Source organism: Mesoplodon densirostris, chromosome 6 (assembly GCF_025265405.1).
Source record: "Mesoplodon densirostris isolate mMesDen1 chromosome 6, mMesDen1 primary haplotype, whole genome shotgun sequence".
Taxonomy (NCBI): domain Eukaryota; kingdom Metazoa; phylum Chordata; class Mammalia; order Artiodactyla; family Ziphiidae; genus Mesoplodon; species Mesoplodon densirostris.
Window position 1 is genome coordinate 111,934,702 of NC_082666.1, and position 15,268 is coordinate 111,949,969.

Sequence of the window (15,268 nt, forward strand, 5' to 3'; positions counted from 1 at the left end):
AACAGCCATCCCCTTTCCACTCCTTTGGTTTGTTGGAGAAATGGGGTTGTTAGTCCTGGAGAATCTTTCTTTTTTTTCTTTTTTGAATTTTATTTTATTTTTTTATACAGTAGGTTCTTACTAGTTATCCATTTAACACATATTAGTGTATATATATCAAGCCCAATCTCCCAGTTCATACCACCACACACCACCCCCCCCGCCCTGCAACTTTCCCCCCTTGGTGTCCATATGTTTGTTCTCTACATCTGTGTCTCCATTTCTGCCCTGCAAACCGGTTCATGTATACCATTTTTCTAGGTTCCACGTATATGCGTTAATATACAATATTTGTTTTTCTCTTTCTGACTTACTTCACTCTGTATGACACAGTCTCTAGATCCATCCACGTCTCTACAAATGACCCAATTTCGTTCCTTTTTATGGCTGAGTAATACTCCATTGTATATATGTACCACATCTTCCTTATCCATTCATCTGTCAATGGGCATTTAGCTTGCTTCCATAACCTGGCTATTGTAGATAGTGCTGCAATGAACATTGGGGTGCATGTGTCTTTTTGAATTACGGTTTTCTCTGGGCATATGCCAAGTAGTGGGATTGCTGGGTCATATGGTAATTCTATTTTTAGTTTCTTAAGGAACCTCCTTACTGTTCTCCATAGTGGCTGTATCAATTTACATTCCTACCAACAGTGCAAGAGCGTTCCCTTTTCTCTACACCCTCTCCAGCATTTTTTGTTTGTACATTTTCTGATGATGCCCATTCTAACTGGAGTGAGGTGATACCTCATTGTAGTTTTGATTTGCATTTCTCTAATAATTAATGATGTTGAGCATCTTTTCATGTGCTTCTTGGCCATCTGTATGTCTTCATTGGAGCAATGTCTACTTAAGTCATCTGCCAATTTTTGGATTGGGTTGTTTGTTTTTTTAATATTGAGCTGCATGAGCTGTTTATATATTTTGAAGATTAATCCTTTGTCCATTGATTCGTTTGCAAATATTTTCTCCCATTCTGAGGGTTGTCTTTTCATCTTGTTTGTAGTTTCCTTTGCTTTGCAAAAGCTTTTAAGTTTAATTAGGTCCCATTTGTTTACTTTTGTTTTTATTCCCTTCACTCTAGGACGTGGGTCAAAAATGATCTTGCTGTAATTTTTGTCAAAGAGTGTTCTTCCTATGTTTTCCTCCAAGAGTTTTGTAGTGTCCAGTCTTACATTTAGGTCTCTAATGCATTTTGAGTTTATTTTTGTGTATGGTGTTAGGGAGTGTTCTAATTTCATTCTTTTACATGTAGCTGTCCAGTTTTCCCAGCACCACTTAGTGAAGAGGTTGTCTTCTCTCCATTTTATATCCTTGCCTCCTTTGTGATATATTAGTTGACCATAGGTGCGTGGGTTTTTCTCTGGGCTTTCTATCCTGTTCCATTGATCTATATTTCTGTTTTTGTGCCAGTACCATATTGTATTGATTACTGTAGCTTTGTAAGATAGTCTGAAGTCAGGGAGTCTGATTCCTCCAGCTGCGTTTTTTTCCCTCAAGACTGCTTTGGCTATTCGGGGTCTTTTGTGTCTCCATACAAATTTTAAGATTTTTTGTTCAAGTTCTGTAAAAAATGCCATTGGTAATTTGATAGGGATTGCACTGAAGCTGTAGATTGCTTTGGGTAGTATAGTCATTTTCACAATATTGATTCTTCCAATCCAAGACCATGGTATATCTCCCCATCTGTTTGTATCATCTTTAGTTTCTTTCATCAGTGTCTTATAGTTTTCTGCATACAGGTCTTTTGTATCCCTAGGTAGGTTTATTCCTAGGTATTTTATTCTTTTTGCTGCAATGGTAAATGGGAGTGTTTCCTTAATTTCTCTTTCAGATTTTTCATCATTAGTGTACAGGAGTGCAAGAGATTTCTGTGCATTAATTTTATATCCTGCAACTTTACCAAATTCATTGATTAGCTCTAGTAGTTTTCTGGTGGCATCTTTAGGATTCTCTATGTACAGTATCATGTCATCTGCAAACAGTGACAGTTTTACTTCTTCTTTTCCAATTTGTATTCCTTTTATTTCTTTTTCTTTGATTGCCGTGGCTAGGACTTCCAAAACTATGTTGAATAATAGTGGTGAGAGTGGACATCCTTTTCTTGTTCTGATTTTAGAGGAAATGCTTTCAGTTTTTCACCATTGAGAATGATGTTTGCTGTGGGTTTGTCATATATGGCCTTTATTAAGTTGAGGTAGGTTCCCTCTGTGTCCACTTTCTGGAGGGATTTTATCATAAATGGGTATTGAATTTTGTCAAAAGCTTTTTCTGCATCTATTGAGATGATCATGTGGTTTTTGTTCTTCAGTTTGTTAATATGGTATATCACATTGATTGATTTGTGTATATTGAAGAATCCTTGCATTCCTGGATAAAACCCCACTTGATCATGGTGTATGATCCTTTTAATGTGTTGTTGGATGCTGTTTGCTAGTATTTTTTTGAGGATTTTTGCATCTATATTCATCAGTGATATTGGTCTGTAATATTCTTTTTTCTGTAGTATCTTTGTCTGGTTTTGGTATCAGGGTGATGGTGGCCTCATACAGTGAGTTTGGGAGCGTTCCTTCCTCTGAAATTTTTTGGAGGAGTTGGAGAAGGATGGGTGTTAGCTCTTCTCTAAATGTTTGATAGAATTCACCTGTGAAGCCATCTGGTCCTGGACTTTTGTTTGTTGGAAGATTTTTAATCACAGTTTCAATTTTATTAGTTGTGATTGGTCTTTTCATATTTTCTATTTCTTCCTGGTTCAGTCTTGAAAGGTTTTACCTTTCTAAGAATTTGTCCATTTCTTCCAGGTTGTCCATTTGATTGGCATAGAGTTGCTTATAGTAGTCTCTTAGGATGCTTTGTATTTCTGCAGTGTCTGTTGTAACTTCTCCTTTTTCATTTCTAATTTTATTAATTTGAGTCCTCTCCCTCTTTTTCTTGATGAGTCTGGCTAATGGTTTATCAATTATGTTTATCTTTTCAAAGAACCAGCTTTTAGTTTTATCTATCTTTTCTATTGTTTTCTTTGTTTCTATTTCATTTATTTCTGCTCTGATCTTTATGATTTCTTTCCTTCTACTAACTTTGGGTTTTGTTTGTTCTTCTTTCTCTTGTTCCTTTAGGTGTAAGTTTAGATTGTTTATTTGAGATTTTCCTTGTTTCTTGAGGTAGGCTTGTATAGCTATAAACTTCCCTCTTAGAACTGCTTTTGCTGCATCCCATAGGTTTTGGATCATCGTGTTTTCATTGTCATTTGTCTCTAGGTATTTTCTGATTCCCTCTTTGATTTCTTCAGTGATCTCTTGGTTATTTAGTAACATATTGTTTAGCCTCCACGTGTTTGTGTTTTTTACTTTTTTTCCCCCCTGTAATTGATTTCTAATCTCATAGTGTTGTGGTCAGAAAAGATGCTGGATATGATTTCAATTTTCTTAAATTTACTGAGGCTTGATTTGTGACCCAAGATGTGATCTATCCTGGAGAACGTTCCGTGTGCACTTGAGAAGAAAGTGTAATCTGCTGTTTTTGGATGGAATGCCCTATAAATATCACTTGAATCTATCTGGTCTATTGTGTCATTTAAAGCTTGTGTTTCCTTATTAATTTTCTGTTTGGATGATCTGTCCATTGGTGTAAGTGAGGTGTTAAAATTCCCCACTATTATTGTGTTACCATTGATTTCCTCTTTTATAGCTGTTAGCAGTTGCTTTATGTATTGAGGTGCTCCTATGTTGGGTGCATATATATTTATAATTGTTATATCTTCTTCTTGGATTGATCCCTTGATCATTATGTAGTGTCCTTCTTTGTCTCTTGTAATAGTCTTTATTTTAAAGTCCATTTTATCTGATAGGATTATTACTACTACAGCTTTCTTTTGATTTCCATTTGCATGGAATATCTTTTTCTATCTCCTCACTTTCAGTCTGTATGTATCCCTAGATCTGAAGTGTGTCTCTTGTAGACAGCATATATATGGGTCTTGTTTTTGTATCCATTCAGCTTGCCTCTGTCTTTTGGTTGGAGCATTTAATCCATTCACGTTTAAGGTAATTATCGATATGTATGTTCCTATTACCATTTTCTTAATTGTTATGGGTTTGTTTTTGTAGGTCCTTTTCTTCTTTTGTGTTTCCCACTTAGAAAAGTTCCTTTAGCATTTGTTGTAGAGCTGGTTTGGTGGTGCTGAATTCTCTTAGCTTTTGCTTGTCTGTAAAGCTTTTGATTTCTCCATCAAATCTGAATGAGATCCTTGCTGGGTAGAGTAATCTTAGTTGTAGTTTCTTCCCTTTCATCACTTTAAATATATCATGCCACTCCCTTCTGGCTTGTAGAGTTTCTGCTGAGAAATCAGCTGTTAAGCTTATGGGAGTTCCCTTTTATATTATCTGTCATTTTCCCATGTTGCTTTAAAAAATTTTTTCTTTTTCTTTAATTTTTGTCAATATGATTACTATGTGTCTCGGCGTGTTTCTCTTTGGGTTTATCCTGCCTGGGACTCTCTGTGATTCCTGGACTTGAGTGGCTATTTCCTTTCCCATGTTAGGGAAGTTTTTGACTATAATCGCTTCAAACATTTTCTCAGGTCCTTTCTCTGTCTCTTCTCCTTCTGGGACCTCTATAATGTGAATGTTGTTGAGTTTAATGTTGTCCCAGAGGTCTCTTAGGCTGTCTTCATTTCTTTTCATTCTTTTTTCTTTATTCTGTTCCACGGCAGTGAATTCCACCATTCTCTCTTCCAGGTCACTTATCCGTTCTTCTGCCTCAGTTATTCTGCTATTGATTCCTTCTAGTGTATTTTTCATTCAGTTATTATATTGTTCATCTCTGTTTGTTTGTTCTTTAATTCTTCTAGGTCTTTGTTAAACATTTCTTGCATCTTCTCAATCTTTGCCTCCTTTTTTTTTCCAAGGTCCTGGATCATCTTCACTATCATTATTCTTTTTTTTTTTTTTTTTTCTTTTTGTGGTATGCGGGCCTCTCACTGTTGTGGCCTCTCCCGTTGCGGAGCACAGGCTCCGGATGCGCAGGCCCAGAGGCCATGGCTCACGGGCCCAGCCGCTCCGCAGCATATGGGATCCTCCCAGACCGGGGCACGAACCCGTATCCCCTGCATCGGCAGGCGGACTCTCAACCACTGCGCCACCAGGGAGGCCCTTCACTATCATTATTCTGAATTCTTTTTCTGGAAGGTTGCCTATCTCCACTTCATTTAGTTGTTTTTCTGGGGTTTTATCTTGTTCCTTCATCTGGTACATTGACGTCTGCCTTTTCATCTTGTCTATCTTTCTGTGACTGTGGTTTTTGTTCCACAGCCTGCAGGATTGTAGTTCTTGTTGCTTCTACTGTCTGCCCTCTGGTGGATGAGTCTAACTAAGAGGCTTGTGCAAGTTTCTTGATGGGAGGGACGGGTGGTGGGTAGAGCTGGGTGTTGCTCTGATGGGCAGAGCTCAGTAAAACTTTAATCCACATGTCTGCTGATGAGTGGGTCTGGGTTCCCTCCCTGTTGGTTGTTTGGCCTGAAGCGACCCAACACTGGAGCCTACCCAGCTCTTTGGTGGGGCTATTGGCGGACTCTGGGAGGGCTCACACCAAGGAGTACTTCCCAGAACTCCTGCTGCCAGTGTCCTTGTCCTCATGGTGAGCCACATCCACCCCCTGCCTCTGCAGGAGACCCTCCAACACTAGCAGGTAGGTCTGGTTCAGGCTCCAAAGGGGTCACTGCTCCTTCCCCTGGGTCCTGATGCACACTGTACTTTGTGTGCGCCGTCCAAGAGTGGAGTCTCTGTTTCCTCCAGTCCTGTTGAAGTCCTGCAATCAAATCCTGCTAGGCTTCAAAGTCTGATTCTCTAGGAATTCCTCCTCCCGTTGCCGGACCCCCAGGTTGGGAAGCCTGACGTGTGGCTCAGAACCTTCACTCCAGTGCGTGGACTTCTGTGGTATAAGTGTTCTCCAGTTTGTGAGTCACCCACCCAGCAGTTATGGGATTTGATTTTATTGTGATAGCGCCCCTCCTACCATCTCATTGTGGCTTCTCCTTTGTCTTTGGATGTGGGGTATCTTTTTTGGTGAGTTCCAGTGGCTTCCTGTCAATGATTATTCAGCAGTTAGTTGTGATTCCGGTGCTCTTGCAAGAGGGAGTGAGCGCATGTCCTTCTACTCCGCGGTCTTGAACCAGTCTCTCTGGAGAATCTTTCGTATTTGAGATTTGGGAAGATCTTACATTAGGGGTTTGGCTGACAGCGTCCCTGTGGTGTCATTTAACGTGTTCTTCTGTCCCTGATGGTTGCTGTCACAGGTGGTTAGAGGTTGGTTAGATTTGTGTTCAAGTCGTTGGCAGGACTCCTTCTTGGGGTGGGGGTGCTGCCATCCACTTCTTTTCAGTGGTCAAGGCAGTGCAGTGTCATCTGTTCACAGAATGCTCCATCAGCCTTTCGGCTCACTGTCTGAGCAGCCGGTCAGGACTGTTGCAAAGGAAGAGTTTGCTACTTCTGTCCTCTCTCCGTCTATTGTGAGTCTCCTGTAAAGAACTTGCCCTTATTAGTTACTTGGTTATCCAGAACTCTGTTTCTGTCATCAACGATTTTTACCCTGAACTTTTCCCATCAAGTATAGAAAACGTAGGATAAATGTTTTTCCTTCTAGTTTCAATTTTCAGAATAATGAATTGGTGTCCTAGAAATGCAAGAATTTTTTTGATTAAAAAAATTTTTAAGTATAAGTATGTCCATGCATTATTTGGGACCTATTTGCACTAAGAACATCTTCATTGTTTATCTGAAGTGTAAGTTTTTACCTGGTGTCCTGTATTTTTATTTGCTTATCTGGCCACCTTAGCTGAGGCTCATTACTGTGCCACCCTACTGTACCAGGGGGTCTTCATGGCCACCCGAGGGAAGGAGCAGGCAGGGCAGGTGGGGGGAGGGTCAGACATTAGAGCCTAGAGCCTCAGCATTCAGCCCTCCCTCAGTTGTCTTCTGAGGGTGAGTGAGCATTTCCTCTGCACATCCTGGCCCCCGACCTCACGGAAGGCCACACCATCTTCCCTGGGTGTGCTCACCCTCCTCTTCTGCCTCCCCAGGCCCAGAGCGGAGTGTGGATGTGACAGACGTCACCAAGCAGAAGGACTGCAAGATGAAGCTGAAGGAGTTTGTGGACTATTACTACAGCACCAACCGCAAGCGGGTCCTTAACCTTACCAACCTTGAGTTCTCTGACACCAGGTGAGTGGGGCCAGGGTGGAGGGATGGAGAGGGATACTAGTTTGGAACATGCTGGAGATTTAAGCCTGTGACTAAGGTTGTTGAGGTCAGGGTGGCCTGGCTTATGATTTGTGAACGTCTTGTCTGAGCAGGCATGGCCTTGAAGGCAGAGATGTGCCCAAGGCAGCAAGAACACTGAGACCCCGTTCTCGGCTTGGCTGAAGTGTCACTGCACAGGTGCTGCTGAGCTGGATGTTTTTGATGCAGTATTGTGCACTCTATCCAGGACAGTGACATTTAATAGAATCAAAGGCTGCCTTTGCCTTTTCTCATCTTCCCTGGAGATGAGTTATCTGGTCTGACATGGCCCAGCATGGCAAGGAGTTGCAGGCACCCCTGTTGTCTGCTCTGGAGAGAAGTGGCTTTTCCTTAGGTGTTGACAGGAAGCGCCTGGGCTGTGCATGAGCAATGATATTTACTCTCAGGGCCCCATCGTGCCCAGCGACACTAGCATGAGCCCACCTGCCAAGTCTCTTTCCAATTCTCCAGGAAGGAAGTTGTTTCTGGGGTAGATGGTTCTCAGGCCTTCTCCATGCCTGTCTTTGGGTGAGAGCTCAGTGTTGGATGCCTGCTGAAGCCACACCCAGCAGCTGGGCTCATTTTGCCCTCTGTGAACCTCAGTTTGCTCATCTGTAGAATGGGAGCAATGCCATGTAGCCCGAGGTGGAGAAATAGGCATGGGACACACATCTCAGAGCACCTTTCCCATCCTGCCCAGCGGGCAAAACAAATGTGCTGTCGGTTCCCATCACTGCTGACTGTTCCTGTCCCTGCCCCCAGAATGTCCAGCTTTGTGGAGCCTCCTGACATCGTAAAGAAACTGTCCTGGGTAGAAAACTACTGGCCCGACGACGCACTGTTGGCCAAGCCCAAGGTGACCAAGTACTGCCTGATCTGTGTGAAGGACAGCTACACTGACTTTCACATTGACTCCGGGGGTGCCTCTGCATGGTACCACGTGCTCAAGGTGAGTGCTGGCCTCTGCTCCCCATGTGGGCCCTACGTGGGCCTCAGGGGCAAGACCTGCTCTTGACCAGGCCCCTGTCCACCTGCAGGACCGTTTGTAGTCCCCACAGGCCCTAACAGTGGCCAGCATCAGGTGGGATGAGGGACAAGATGCTTCTCCACAGAAGGGACACAGATGTTGGGCCCTTGGGAGGCATGGGGGTTGTGGGGAGCACCTCAGGGCCAGAGCAGGACATGTGTGTTGCCTTTTTTAAAGATTGAGGCTCATGAAGCAATTGGAGGAGGCCCACTGCAGTGGTGACCAAGGGCTCATGTCCAGGGAAGGGAGAGCTGTGCTGAGAAGACTTCCTGGCAGACGGGATGAGGGAACATGCCCCACTGGGAGGATGAGGGGGTGGGCTGGGGGCTGTGGAGCAAGGCTGCAGTGGCATCTGAGTGGCAGAGAGAGCTAGGGGACTTCTGGCTGGGGACAGATAGGGAAGCTAGGGGAAAAGGGAGATGTGAAAAAAAACAAAAAAGGAGAACCTAAGCCTTGGGCTCACCATCTTGCCCCGGGTCTCCCCAGACCTGCTAGAGCCCAGGCTAGGGTAGGCAGCTCAGCTTCTGATTCTAGCCCTTCGAGGCCCTGAGCAAGTCCTGCCGCCGCCCCCCGTGTATCCCCACCCTCAGCCCGTCTGCCTCGTGAGTGAGGACCTCTATATCTCCCTAGTCCAAGTGCAGGGCTGGACTGGGGCTGGTGCTGGCAGCAGGGCCGTCCTTCCGTCTCCAGCTGGGAGCCAAGCCACTCTCAAGAGCAGAGCTTTCTTGTAACTCGTCAGACAGCAGGTCACAACGTTGTTCCCCTTGGCAGATAGGCATCCATAGCGCTGCAGAGATACGGTGTGTGGAGTGGTAGGGGTTGCCCTGAACATGCCGGAGGCGCCAGTGCCTAGAGTCTTCCTAACACGCAGACGTCTGAATTGCAAAGCACATGTGGTCCCAGTGTTTCAGGGGAGGATTGACGGGCCTGGGCAGGATGCTGTTGAAGCTAGGACCCATCCCCGGGACGTGGTGGGCTCCATCCCCTCTCAGCATCCCCAGGACATGATTGATGGGCACTGCCCACCCCCAGCATCCCCAGCATATGACGGGCTCCGCCAATGGCCTCTTGTTGGCAGGGGGAGAAGATCTTCTATCTCATCAAGCCAGCTTCGGCCAACATCTCCCTGTATGAGCGCTGGCAGTCGGCCTCAAACCACAGTGAGATGTTCTTTGCTGACCAGGTGGACAAATGCTACAAGTGCACCCTCAAGCAGGGCCAGACGCTCTTCATCCCCTCGGGTGAGTGCCCTGTCCCCATGCTGTGTCTCCCACCTCTGACGTCGGCCAGAGGAGGTCGTGCCCTGGCTGTTCCCTACCTTGCCTTGGGGTCAGTCCTGCTCTGTGGTCACCTCTGGGGCCACCTCGGGGCCATGAGCCCCTGCAGCTTCCAGCCTGGCTGTGCTCACAGAGGCCAGGCACGTGGGATTGCATGGGGCCCCCAGAGCCCAGCCCAGAGAGCACAGCCACACTGTCAGAGATGGTGTTTGCTGATCTCAACATCTCAAACATATGCAGAAGGAGAAAGCATGACATGAGCAGATAAATGCCCTTTACAGATGTCATGTTGCTTCACCCATAAATATTTCACCGTATCTGTAACGTTTCCTTTTAAAGATAATATAATTACAATACTGTCATCACACTTTAAAAATGAACAGTGAACAGTTCCTTAGTATCACCAAATAGCCAGTCAGTGTTCAGATTTTCTAATTGTCGTATATGGAGGCCCTCACATTTCCACTGGCTTATGTGCCTCTGAGCGCTTCCTGATCTAGCCCCGACCCCTGTTTCCTCTAATCACAGTTATCTCCCAAAGTCTGTAGGGACAAACCCAGCTCTCCTGGGAGGTGTGGCCACTCTGCCTGTCTCTTTCCACCCCTGTATGTGGAGATCAGGGATGCCAGGCAGCCCGAACCTGGGGTGGGTCTGAGCAAGTCCCCTTGGCTCCTGGGCCTCCATTTCCCTGTCTATACCCTACAGGGCTGGATAGAATAGACTGTGAGCTCGGACACAGTCTGTCCTTCTGGGAGGGCCCACCCACTCATTACACGGAAGCCATGGCCAGAGCACCTTCCAGGGGGCCCGGGTGGATGGGGGCACAGAGGAAGGACTGGCAGGAGTCAGGCCCGGTAGCTGCCAAGAGCCTGGCATGAGAACACTGTGAAGAGAGAGCCCCATCCCTGTCTCCCCAGGCTGGATTTATGCCACACTTACACCTGTGGACTGCCTGGCCTTCGCGGGACATTTCCTCCACAGCCTGAGCGTGGAGATGCAGATGAGGTAGGGCCACACCTGACTCCCAGGATCTGCTGGGCGGGGTCCCCACCGTCGGTGTGATGATACCTCTTCTGAGTCCTGGCTGGGCCTCTGTGTGGTGGGGAGGAAGGAGGAGGGGGGCCATGATCTTACCAGGGCCCCTGAGGTGCGTGGTCGCTGGACAGCCTCGGGACCATAGTGGGTTTGGGGTGAGCTGAAAGGCCGAGCTGCCTTCTCCTTGGGCACTGACCCAGAGCTCTAGAAGCCGCAGCCCATGGGGCTTTCCCTTAACGCAAAGTGCTCATCATGATCTGGTCCTCTGGTCCACCTCGCCATGTAGGGCCCAGAAGGGAGGCCTGAGCGGTCATGGCCTAGGTGTGGCCTCTGCTCGTAGTGTGGGTTCACCTTCCTTTATCATTGCCTGCTCAGGGCTTAATGCACTGAATAGTTCTTTGCTATGACTTTCAGAGCATACGAAGTGGAAAGAAGGTTGAAACTGGGCAGCCTGACTCAGTTTCCCAACTTCGAAACTGCCTGCTGGTACATGGGGAAGCACCTGCTGGAGGCGTTCAAAAGTACGTCCCCCGGTCGGCGTCTCAGCCTGCGGCTCTGGACAGTTCGTTTGCGTGCGGAGCTCAGGGACGCCGGGGAGTGGTAACAGTTCTGCCGTCATGCAGCAGGGCGGCTGGGCCCTGGGGAACAGGCTGAGCGATGCCTCCATGGGCCCTGAGCAAGTCCCCTTAGCTCACGGGCCTCGCTTTCCCTGTCTGTGTGCTGTGGGGCTGGACTGGACTCCTGCCTGCAGGGTCGTCTGGTGTTGCAAAAAGAGCACCGGCCGCGTGTCCCCAGACCTGGTGTGTGTTCTGCTCCGTTCCTGTGGCCTTGTATGGTTACCGACAGGGCTCAGTTGGGACACTGAGAGGCCTGGGGGCCTGCCTAGCTACCAGCTGAGGGACCCCTGCAGCATCCCTGCTGTACTGGGGGTGGGTGTGCATGCCAGAGTCCCCCGTGGAAGGCCTGTGGGAAGGGGTGGGCTCCACTGGGTCCATGCCCTCTGTGGGCATGGCCCTCCCTCCCCGGCCCTGCCAGGCCATGCCTTCGGGATCAGCATTTGGCCAACCCCTGCTCAGGTCTCCAGACTTTCTGCAGCTGGGTGAAGGACCCCGGAGGAGCATTTGCTTTCATGGAGAGCTTCCTTTGTCAGCAGCACCCACCCTTCCGGGAAGCCGCTGTTTTGTGTTCCGATAAGAGCTATGAGTGGAGACCACCGTATCCGGACTCCTTTGCACTTTGGCTCTAATTTGAGATGAGAAAGCTGAAAATGGCTCTTAACCTGGGCTGGCCGAGTTTCAGTGAAATTCTTCCATCGCTGTCTAAATTCAAGCCCTGTGCTCCACCCTGGCAGGGCGAGTGCCCTGCCCTAGGAGCCTCTTGCCAGGGAGATGGAGTGGGGGTAGTGTGGGTGGAGTCACACCCTGGGGACGTTGGGACAGCCTGGCCAGGGTGACCGCTGACTAGCTGGGCCTCTCTGAGCTGCTCCTACCTCTCTGCCTCAGGCCTTCCTCTGTGAAGGGGCTGGCAGCTCAGCAGCCCCAGAGCTGAGAGGACCCAGGGATTTGCCACAGGCCAGACAAATGGTCACCTGGTGGTGTCAGAGCTCGGGGCTGCTCTGCCTACGTGCTGAGCTCTCTGCCTGAAGGGGGAATTCTCTGTCCCTTTTGTTTGGGGCTGGCTCCGGCTCCCAGGGATGTGTTTGTGGTGGTGCTTGCCCTGAGCCACCCCAGCGGGAACTGGACCCACTGCCCGGCATCCTTCAGCTATGCAGGGGGCAGTGTGAGGGTGGGAATCAGAAAGCATCTAGGGATGCTTGGTTTGGGGCTGACTGTGGCCCCTCACTGATGCAGGCTGGGGACCAAGTGGAGGGAGGAGCCGGGCCACCTGCATGAGGGGCCTGGTGTGTAGACAATGGGAAGGCCAATCCCGCCCCTCGCAGGGCATCTTAGGTGGGCGTCCCCAAGGTTCCAAGAGGAGCCATTGGCAGTTGGGCAGGTGGCGGTGGGCAGAGGCCTCTGAAAGGTCTGGCCCTGAGCGTCCCCCGCCACTGGGGCTTTAAGTCCCCTGCAGGCGGCAGGTGAGAGTGGGACCCTCCTGAGCAAAGCCGTCTGTCTTCCCGCAGGTTCTCACAAGTCTGGGAAGCAGCTGCCCCCTCATTTAGTCCAAGGAGCTAAAATTCTCAATGGTGCTTTCAGATCATGGACGAAAAAGCAGGTAGGGATGTGTACTAGGCGTGATCCAGGGCAGAAGGGAGGGTGGCAGGCAAGGAGCCACTCCCAGGGCGTGTCCTTCCTTTGTTGGGAACTAGCATGTGAAAAGCAGGTGGGTGCCACCTGGCCAGGCCAGACACCTGTTGGTGGGGGCAGATGCAGGACAGAGCCCTCCATCTAGGGACCTGGCCTGAGGGGTGAGGGCTGGGCGGCAGGGAGATTCCGTGGGAGGAAATCAGGTGGTGGAGACAGTGCTGCGCGAACCCGAAAGGACAGGGAGTGGGGAGGACTCGAGTCAGTGACTGGCTGGATGTTCAGGGCTCTGAAGAGGAGAGTGGAGATGCCCTCTTTGTCCTACTGGCTGTCCCAGGCATCAACTCAGAAGCTGGCTTTGCTCTGTGACTAGGACAGTCCCTTTGCCCCATGCCCCTCCGTCACCCCCCCACACCACCACCACCACAGTAGCACTGCCCTTTGCCCCTCATGGCTCCCTTGAAGCAGCATGTCTGGGCCCCACCTCATGCCCCCACTGTAAGGCGTTAGCACCCTCACTAGCATCCATGCAGCAGCTACTTCTCCTAATGGAGGCTCCAGAGAAGCAGCTTCCAACTTCCTTTGGCATCTTGCCTGGATTGTTGGTACAGAGGGAGGGGAGAGGCCTGGTCAGCCTTGGGACTCCCTGTCCACTGCCAAGGGACTCTCTCCCAGTCAGGGGTGCCAGCATAGTCTGAGCAGGTCCCATCAGGCCCGCAGGAGGCCTTGTGGGGGTGGGGAGTCCAGGAGGTGGGGCAGCAGGTACCCTCCTAGAGCCCTCTTTCAGCCACATCTTCTCTCGCCTCAAGGCCTGGAGTAATGCAGGGTGTCCCTCCTACCTCACATCAGCTGTGTGGCCAGGTGGAGTGGCCTCATGCCCAGGAAGAAGGGATGGCCCACATTCACTTCACAGCTGGTGGTGGCCTCAGGCCCCCCCTCCTCTCTGGGACTTGTTTGTCCACCTGTAGAGTGGAGTCATGGCAGAGCCTCCTCGTTGGGGCAGTGTCTGGCCAGAGTGGGCTAACTCCCTTAGGACCCCATGCAGCCAATCCACACCTTTGGCAGCGCCTGCCCTTGTGCCTGTTGGGACGGCAGTGGGGCTGGAGGTCCTGGGTGGGTAGATGGGGGGGACAGCCTTGAGGGACAGAGGGCATGAGTCAGGAACCACAGAAGCCGAGCCTGCCTGGGGTCCCTGTGGGTGGAGGGTGGGTGGGCATCAGTGCTCAGACTCCGCGGCTGACTCGCTGACCCTGTGCGTGGCTGTCCTGCAGGCTTTGGCGGAGCATGAGGATGAGCTACCAGAGCACTTCAAACCATCACAGCTCATCAAAGACCTCGCCAAAGAGATCCGGCTCAGTGAGGTAGGGCTGACCCTGGGGGCCCCTGACCCTGGTTGAGGGAGGCCTCTGCCTGTCTTCCCTGGGTATCCCTCCAGAGATGGCCATGTGTGAGGCAGCCCCTCCTTTAGCCCTCTGGGGCAGGGTCACCTGCCTGATGGCTCTGGCCTCCTAGGTCCCAGTGGTAGACTTGCAGTCTTCTGGTGGAAGCCCTGGGAATTAGTGTGGGTCTCCCTCCAGCTCCCTGTGGGGGTGGGGAAGGACTCTGCAGGGAGGACTTCAGCCCCTTGAGACCCTGCTTGTGTGAGCCTGTCTAGTCCCCACCAAGGAGGTAAAGGGGTCAAGTGGCTGGTGATGTAGATGGCTGGCACCCTGCCTCACGGATGGTGTGGGACAGATGTGAATGTGTCACCCAGATGGTGTAGATGGATGTGAGCCTGTCACCCAGATGGTGTAGGATGAATGTGAGCATGTCACTGATGATGTAGACAGATGCTGCTTTTCTGCTCGAGTGTCTCCCACGGCCTGGGGCTGTGAGACCCTCCTGGCAGGGTGTGGTTGGTCACCTCTCCCTGTCCTTTTCCTAGAATGCCTCCAAGGCCTCCCGACCTGAAGTAACTGCGGCCGTCTCCTCGGACGAGGTCTGTTTTGGGGACCGAGAAAAGGAGGAGCCCCCATCCCCCATTGAGGCCAGCCCTCCTCGGTCCTTCCTGGAGAAAGTGTCCAAAAAAAAGACTCCCAAAACCGTGAAGATGCCCAAGCCGTCCAAAGTTCCCAAGCCCCCAAAGCCCCCCAAGCCTCCCAAATCACTGAAGCTCAAGGACGGGGGCAAGAAGAAAGGGAAGAAGTGCAGGGGCTCGGCTTCACCCACCATCCCCAACCTGGACCTGCTGGAGGCCCACACCAAGGAGGCACTGACCAAGATTGAGCCTCCTAAGAAGGGCAAGGTGGGTGGCCTCACCCTCCCCACCTCTAGTCAGCAGGCCTGCCGACACCTCCGAGGACCAGGCCTGGGGGATGGTGCTGGGGCTGCT

The 15,268-nt window shown here is 49.9% G+C and overlaps 1 protein-coding gene across 3 annotated transcripts in view; it reads left to right on the plus strand.

Annotated features, from left to right (window-relative positions):
- The window catches only part of PHF2 (PHD finger protein 2), a 92,211-nt gene that overhangs the window by 61,320 nt on the left and 15,623 nt on the right, over window positions 1–15,268 (plus strand). For 2 of the 3 annotated variants that reach the window (XM_060102442.1, XM_060102443.1), the window contains exons 5-12: window positions 7,117–7,258; window positions 8,078–8,264; window positions 9,421–9,583; window positions 10,537–10,624; window positions 11,069–11,175; window positions 12,777–12,868; window positions 14,169–14,258; window positions 14,822–15,181. In XM_060102442.1, the coding sequence (XP_059958425.1) occupies window positions 7,117–7,258; window positions 8,078–8,264; window positions 9,421–9,583; window positions 10,537–10,624; window positions 11,069–11,175; window positions 12,777–12,868; window positions 14,169–14,258; window positions 14,822–15,181 (1,229 nt within the window). The remainder of the gene's footprint in view (window positions 1–7,116; window positions 7,259–8,077; window positions 8,265–9,420; window positions 9,584–10,536; window positions 10,625–11,068; window positions 11,176–12,776; window positions 12,869–14,168; window positions 14,259–14,821; window positions 15,182–15,268) is intronic. The other variant, XM_060102444.1, reaches the window with a different exon arrangement.